Raw genomic sequence first — 8,758 nt, forward strand, 5'->3', positions numbered from 1 at the left:
TTATTGAGGCTTGAGAGTTGAAAAATCGTGTTCAGCGACCGAAAATACATAAGATAGCGTTCCTGAAATTCATAATTTGAATGCATAGACAAGTAGGAGCGATGCGATAGGCAGGCCGCTACGCGCATTAATCATAGGGGTGGGCCGCGCCGCAGCGTAACAATGCTACTTATCCCCCTCCCACCGCCGTATCTATGATCGTAACCCCTAAACTATATACATCATTGGATCCAGGAAGAAACGGCCTACAACGTTTATTGGGAACCTTTTCCTCTAAGTCGACTAACGACTCAAATATTCAAGAAATAAAAAAAGTCCATAATAAAAAAAATACATTTTTCGATATATTTCATTTTTTTACCGAAAAACTATGCGGTTTATCGTAGATAAATTAGAAATTATATGTAGATTAAATGTAAATTTAAATTATTTAGATTGAATTGTAAATTATATTATATGTAGATAATATTAAGAAAAAAGTCAAAGCTGTACTATGAATAGTAACTGCAGGACAGGCGATTGATTTTATAAGCGCACGTTTTTTACTATTTACCCCCCTCCCCCCCAATCTGTCGACCACCCTGGGACGTGACGACATCGAGTTTCATATACACTAAAGACCCCTAACAATAATCCGAAGTCAAATTCTCTGCCTCTCATGTATACTCAATGTAAGCCAGCGCCTGGACTACATTGCAAGTTTGAGACCCAGATGAACAAAAGCCTGTTGAATGCTATTCATGATTTTGAGTGCTAAGTAGAAGAAATTTTGTTATCAATTCGGATCTTAATCTTTTCTTAATTCAAAATTAATTGTTTCAAGTGTTTGGTGAGAAAATTAGACAAATTTTATAAAGTGAAGAAAACATAACCTTTTTTGGACTATTTTAATAATCAAAATGGGGGGAGGAACAGTTTTGGGCTGTGCCTGTTGATCCTCCCCAAATTATTTTACATGATAATTTTGTATCATTGAATCAATAAAATAATAATTGACCGAGCGAAGTGAGCTCTAAGATTCAAGTCGACGGTTTGGCATTTCTCTTAATGTTTAAATGTTTATATGTCACGCATTTACGGCGGAACGAGCGAATAGATTTTCATGATATTTGACAGGTATGTTCCTTTTTAAATTGCGCGTCGACGTATATACAAGGTTTTTGGAAATTTTGCATTTCAAGGATAATATAAAAGGAAAAAGGAGCCTCCTTCATATACTCCAATATTAGAGTAAAAATCAGACTATAGAATTATTTATCATAAATCAGCTGGCTAGTGGACTATAATACTACCCGTTCAAAAATATTGAACATCTTGAAAATGTATCTTTCCATCAACGTTAGTAGACTGTTGACTATAATACTAGCTGTTCAAAAACATCGAACATCTTGAAAATGTATCTTTTCATCAACGTTAGTAGACTGTTGACTATAATACTACCCGTTCAAAAACATCGAACATCTTGAAAATGTATCTTTCCATCAACGTTGTAGACAGTTGCAACCAGACCTGATAACAGCGCTCAGACTCACATTCCGGGACGAACGTCACGATACGATAGGACAGAAAGCTCTATGTTTATTTAGGATTTTTTCTAGACATTTTAAATTGATAAATTATTTATTAATTTTTGAGAAAACATAACAACAGGTCAATGTAACTTAATGAGCGCGAGGTCTACTGTTCACAGAACTACTAGTAATAATTAAATACCACGAGAACCAATAATAGAAAGCTACTCTGATTGGCTTTCCTAGCATTTACAGACCGGGACCTCTAGCTTTGCCTATCGACAAAGGGCCACTAGCTGTTTGAAAACATCGATCAATTTTGAAAATGTATCTTTGCATAAGCAACAGATGCTCTGTTGTATCTTCTCTAAAACAACGTGTTGCATCCGAAAAGATACATAAGGAGTTTTTTGGAGTTACGTCTTTTCAGCATAACACAGCCTATCAGCTGACATTCGCTCAACATGCTCTTTCCATTGTTGGTGATACGTTGCAACTCTCTCATTTATGATCATCGCTGTGTGTAGGGAGCTTCCTCCATCTAGGGGTCTAACGTTTATGAAGCCTGATGTTTTTGCAAAGCCGTGAATATTACCCCGCGAACCATACCTTGTCCATATGTCGTTTCAAAGTCACGGAGGCAAAGCTACGGGACGCGTACTTTAATCCCGATTAAAAGTTAACAGATGTTTGTGCATCCGGGTGTATGTTTTGTATATTGACAATGCAGAAATTCTTGACATGCTACAACAGTATATTTCACACTTGAAGCGGAACATGAGTGTTTGGCGGCTCGAGATCGCTGTTTTCAAGACTCAAATGAACTTGAGAACTTGAAGCGTTTGAGCACCGGCAAAACATTTTTGCCTACGTAGTGAACGCTATTTTTCGCCAAAACACTAGAAACGAACTTGAAACTTGACAAACTAAAAAATTTGACCTGCCAAAAACTTATCGAACTGAAATCTTGATGTTTAAAAAACTTGGCAAACTAAAAACTGACGTGAAGAAATTTATTTATTTATTAATTTAATCATTCAGAATTACACAACTTACAGAAAAGTACAACAGGCTTATAAGCCCAAAACTGTTCCAATTCTAATTTATACAACAGTCCAAATGTAGCTAGGTTATGTGTCACTTAACATTCTTCAATTACACACTCAATTTACAATTCAAAACACACAAAAATCATTTTTTAATTAAAAAAATACTTCTAAATTAAATTAAATCAATCACAATTAATTATAAAATTACAAACTTTGAAAAAACTATAAAATTTTGAGACCAAAAAGACAAATAAAGAAAAAGTCAAAGAAATCTTGGAGAATTGAAAATAGGCCTATAGCCATCTTCGGAAAATTAATAATCTTTATGCAAAATTTCAAGTTAATCAGTTTAGTGGTTCTGACGTGATGATGCGTCATTCGTAGATTTCTTATCCCTACGGCTATAAGCCGGTGGTTCTTTCCTTTATTATACAGTATTATAGATGAATGAGAATGCAAATAAAAAATTTGATTTGATTTGCAGGTATTGGTGATGGACGCGGGGCGAACGGTGGAGTTTGGACATCCGCATGAGTTGCTTCAGAAGCAGGACGGATATTTCTTCAAGTTGGTACAGGAAACAGGACCCAAAATGGCGCGCAATTTGAGTGAGATTGCTAGGAATGCGTACAGCACGAATTTATGATTGCTGAAATACGGCTAAGGCCCGGTTACTAGGATACTTATCAGGTCTAACGAACCGTTAAACCTATAGATTTATTAAATTTAATAAGGCAAGGTTTCTTGGATACTTATTAAATCTAATGGACCATTCAACTTGTTGATTTTAAATAATGTTCAAATAGATTTTAAAATATGTCTCCAAATCGAACGGACCTTTTAACCTATAGATTTAATGTAGGTTTATTCGACTCAATAAGGCACGGTTTCTAGGATACTTATTACATCCAATGGTCTATTAAACTAATATATTTGAAATAACGATCCATTAGATTTAATGAATACGTGTTCTATTGTCAGTTCCTCGAAAGGAGAGCTAACCACAGCATAGAGTTTGCGTTTGTGTGTGTATAGAAACGATGACTCATATCATAGCCACCTCTAATACAAGGCCGCGGCCTACGATATTGCAACGTCGCAGTGTAGGCCTATAGTGAGGTCCACGTTATAATGACAATATTTGATCAACTTTGGTTTTGCTATCCTTGTCTATCATTCGACAAAGCCGGTGGTACTATCCTTTTCTAGGTCCACAATGATGCCAATTATGTTTTTGACAGTGTAGAAATATAATTAATTAATGCAGAGAATCGGCATTGCTATTCTCCTATCTTTATCCACTGCCATTATAACGTGGACCTCACTATAGAATCTAATACATGATTGGTGTAAAAGATCAGCTGGTATTTTTTTTACGCTGTGGCTACAGTTACGGTAACCGTAACTCCATTCGCGTTCCGGTAAACATTTGCGCAGGCGCGGCTACCGCTATTTACATGTGCATTGTGGTGTTGATGGTTTTTGGTGACATGGTTATGATAAACTATCGTTTCAATGAAGTTAGTTAGAAATGAGTTAGTTAATAATGAAGTTAGTTAGTTACTTAGAAATTATAACCATGTGACCAAAAAACACAAGCACCAAAATGCACATGTAAATAGCGGTAGCCGCGCATGCTCAAATGTTTACCGGAACTCGATACGAGCTACGGTTACCGTAACTGTAGCCACAGCGATTTTTTTAAATCTTTTTCACCAATCATGTATTAGATTGTAGGCCTACACTGCGACGTTGCAATATCGTAGGCCGCGGCCTTGCATTAGAGGTGGCTATGCTCATATCCACTGTGTAATTGCTGGACTTTCAAATACCGGTTCACAATGCTTCTTCTCACCAAAATCACGTACTGTGTTTATTCAGTTCAGTCTGTGACAAAGATGTTAGTTGGCTATTGTGAATCGGTCTTAATGCTCCAAGATCCACTCACATCATGTGCATGTCTGTTTACATTGGCTCCCTGATCCGACTATAGTAATCAGGCCTAAGATTATCAAAAATATTATTAAATATTTATTAATAATATTCAATAATGATATATAAATTATAATATCCATCTGAATATTTTATAAAATATTTGTTTAATTGATAGAATTGTCTCTCATGACAAATCCTCAATTAAAGGTTCACCTCATCTTTGATGAAAGTTGATCGAAGATCTTTTGTAATGTATCTGATGATATTTTAAAAAAATTATTTTTCTAATGAACCCCTATACAAAATTTGAAATAGCTACAAGCCTGGCAGAAATAACTATACATTTATATAGTACGAATTTTTTATACAGTAATAATTAACTTATGATTCGTGCTATTTCCTTCGTTATTATCTCATAGACAATGTTTCTACAAAATCAGAATCGATATTTTTGATGTACCTAGATTTTGTATGGTATAAAATAATTGTCAAAGTAAAATGACTAATAATAAAATTTGGCTAAAGGCAATTGAATTACTTTGTATAAAAAGTATATAGCCTATATATTTCAAATATATTTTTTTAAAGTCGTCGATTTTTCAAGGATGTAAAAGTCCTTATATATACCTGAACATATTCATATTTTTATAGTGTTTTAAGATCTTATGATATAAATTATAAGCTTTTTAACTACTGATTGAATTATCCACAAATTTATATAGTTGATTTCATAGTAAATTTATTTTTAGCACAATAAAGTGATTACTTAATATGAAAATAAACTGTATACTTACCTATGAGATTTACACGGTTTAGTAGGTTAGATTTACACGCCTACTTTTACAGACGTTATGTAAGTTTTTACTTGTTATTGTTACTTATATTTTTGATAACCGCCAATAACTTGATAAGAACTAGATATTAATTGTGAGTATACCTGGTGATTTTAAGCTAGTAGAAATATATTTCAAAAAGTTCCTTAATAGAAAATTTACGAAATAAACTTGCCGAGTTACTATAAAAATTTTCTTAATGTGATCAGATTACTTTATTACTTAATATAATTATTACATCTTAATAAAATACTTAATTATCTTTGTTTTATCCATGATTGTTTCAATATGAAAGCATTTATAAGTAGTTTATGAAAAAATTATTAATTTCTATTTTGATATAGCTTTATAAACAAACCTCTCTACCAAATAATTCTGAAACTATTTGAATGCAAGGCATGACTTGATTGATGTTTACTCATTTTACTGCGAATGAATATTTCTTTTTTTATCTTATTGTAGAAGTTATACCTTCTTAGTTTGAATTGTTTCTTTCTAAAAGGTAAAAATCCCTACTATATAATTTGTAATTCATCAATCGCTATTGCTATATTTCTATTTTATGTTCGTATTGAACTTCAGGGAACCAAATTCGTTCAATTTTCGCATTTATTAATTATTAGATATAGACTGTTACGGTACAGACAAAAAATATTGAGATTATTCAAAAATGATAATCTTAATATTATACAAAGTGGGCCATAAGTACGAGTAAATCTCGTAAACGTTCTCAATGTTTTATCTGATAATGTTGAACAATTATTTTACTCAAGTTGATACAAAAATTATTATCTGAAATTAATTATAAAATTAATTAATTAATGAATTATTAAATTATAAAAATTATTATCTGATAATGTTGAACTATTATTTTACTCAAGTTGAGAAAAAAAATTCAATTATGTAGTTTTTGATGTTAATATTGGCTACTTTCAAAAACCTGATTAAGGTACTTATCATTTTACTCAATTTAAAAAATAATGTGATTAAATGAACTGTCTTAATTATTATATAAAAATATTTTACACACACCGATTATTAAATGAAACTTATTACAACATTGTAGTTCGTTTATTTAACTGAACTTTTTAACCCAAATTATATATTTTTTCTGTTTGTTTTGGTGTATGATTACAGATAATGAATGGTTTTTTAAATTACAAAGAAACAATGAACCAGAGTAGCAGAGAAACAAGGTAACAGGGTTACTCTTTATAACTGTGTAACAAAATGAACAAGGACTGCGCAGTAAGAATGCTGCTCACCTGGTAAGGATTTCTTGCGAAATTTACAGTTGTAAATTTACAAATTTATTTATTTAAGATGATTTAAAATTGAAAAAAATTGAAATTGATTGATGATGAAATTGTTAAATTTACAGTTATTTCAAATAATCAAACTGCTAAATTTACAATTATTGTAAATTTACAGTTATTTCAAATTATTAAACTGCTAAATTTACAATTATTGTAAATTCAGCAGTTATTTTAAATTATAAAACTGCCAAATTTGCTAAATTTACAGTTATTGTAAATTTACAAATTGCTACATTTATAGTTATTGTAAATTTGCAGAAAATTTCTAAATCCAGTTACACACACAAATCGATTTTTGAGCGTTCTTATAAATATTAGAACTTCAAGAACTTCGCCGTTCTTATAAATATTAGATTAAACATTACTTGACTAACACATATGTGTACCTGTAGTCAAGCTCTGTTCAATCCGGTAGAATATATATATAAGGACGGCAAAAAATCTATGTTTGTAAGTCCAGTTACATACACATCGATTTTTGGACATACGATCTTTCGCAGTCCTTCAATGAGATTTAACATAACATGACAAACATATTATGTGTATCACACAGTGTTTACCAAGTAGAATCCAGTAGAATTTCAAAGGACGGCAAAAATCGATGTTTATGTAACTGTAGCTCAACACTACTACTATACTATACTACTACTATATTATTACTTTGTAGATGTCTGTATTGAAAAGGGAAATTCAGCATTGCTGAGCACATATTGCAGAAATAGTTGGGTAAAACAGGGAATTTTGAAAGTCGGCTATTCTAGGGAGGTACAGCATATTCCAGGGTACAGTCATATTATACTAAGATTGTAATCCTATACTATTAAACGAGCAACTTCTGTTTATCCTATTATATTAAGCGAGCAATTTCTGTATTTATATATCTGGTTATTTTTATATCTGACTATTTTTATATCTGGTTATTTATGTTTAACGGATCTCGAAAACGGCTCTAACGATTTTCACGAAATTTGGAACATAGTAGGTTTATGATATAAAGATTCGATTGCACTAGGTCTCATCCTTGGGAGAACTCGCTGAACGACATTAAAAGGATAATTCATCCTTGGCTGAAACAGCTGTGGATAGTAAAAAAGTGAGTGAGCGAGTGAGTATGTGAAAAATCAAAATATCGCATCCCCGAAATTCATAAGATGATGTATAGCCAGCTGTGAAATATAAACACGATCATTTAAGAGAATTGTGTTCTGTTTATCAATAAATAAAAATATCTAGCGAAGCTCGGTGCCCCGATATTATGTTTAGATGTTTGTATTTCACCGGATCTCGAAAACGGCTCAAACGATTCTCACGAAATTCAGAACATAGTAGGTTTATAATATAAAGATTCGATTGCACTAGGTCTCATCCCTGGGAAAACTCGCTGAAGGACATAAAAAAGGATAATTATTATTCATCCTTGGAAAAACAGCTGATAATAATTATTTCGTCGTCTGTTGGTGATGGAAGTGAGTGAGCGAGTTCATGTGTGTGGGATTGTGTCAAAATTATGACTCAGCTGTTGAACTTACGTAATCATTCAATCAGGTACTTAGTGCCGGTCACAAAAAAGCCGGGTTATTTTCAATCCTGATTAATACCAGTAGATCCATCTTCTTGAAATGGTCTTCTCTGATTTGGTTCACGTGAAGTTAATCAGGATTAAAATTTAATCGGCTTTTGTGCAACTGGGCCTTTGTGAGGGAAATTTTTGCTGGGGAATTAATCTCAATTTACTGTAATAAGATAGATCATTTCTGTATGAATGTTATTATAATTTCGTCTTTCATAATAAATGTTTTATGCTTTTGTACTCCAGAGCGAAGCTCGGTCCCCGATATTAAACATTAATTTATAAAACAGCCCAAGTTTTGTATCTCAATATCAGTTTCTATTTTATGTAAAATAATTATCGATCAAATTTTGAAATAGCGTTTATTCAGAAATAATGATAACATAAAAAGGATTGCTCATTTTCAAGTCTTCTCGTTCAAGATAATGTGATATCTTTCTATTAATATGTGCATTTTATTCTTCACCATATTCATCTTAACTACAATTAAGTACCGTACTTCATTATTGTACTGTAACAACTTTGCTTGTCTTCATAATTAAGG

The 8,758-nt window shown here is 32.2% G+C and overlaps 1 protein-coding gene across 6 annotated transcripts in view; it reads left to right on the forward strand.

Annotated features, from left to right (window-relative positions):
* LOC111052166 (probable multidrug resistance-associated protein lethal(2)03659) overlaps positions 1-3,731 on the forward strand; it is an 84,366-nt gene extending 80,635 nt beyond the window's left edge. For 5 of the 6 annotated variants that reach the window (XM_039440217.1, XM_039440214.1, XM_039440215.1 and 2 more), the window contains exon 26: positions 3,045-3,206. In XM_039440217.1, the coding sequence (XP_039296151.1) occupies positions 3,045-3,206 (162 nt within the window). Of the gene's footprint in view, positions 1-3,044 lie in introns of all 6 variants that reach the window. The other variant, XM_039440218.1, reaches the window with a different exon arrangement.
* Positions 3,732-8,758: the final 5,027 nt, after the last annotated feature.

The sequence above is a fragment of the Nilaparvata lugens genome, chromosome 13, assembly GCF_014356525.2.
Source record: "Nilaparvata lugens isolate BPH chromosome 13, ASM1435652v1, whole genome shotgun sequence".
NCBI lineage: Eukaryota > Metazoa > Arthropoda > Insecta > Hemiptera > Delphacidae > Nilaparvata > Nilaparvata lugens.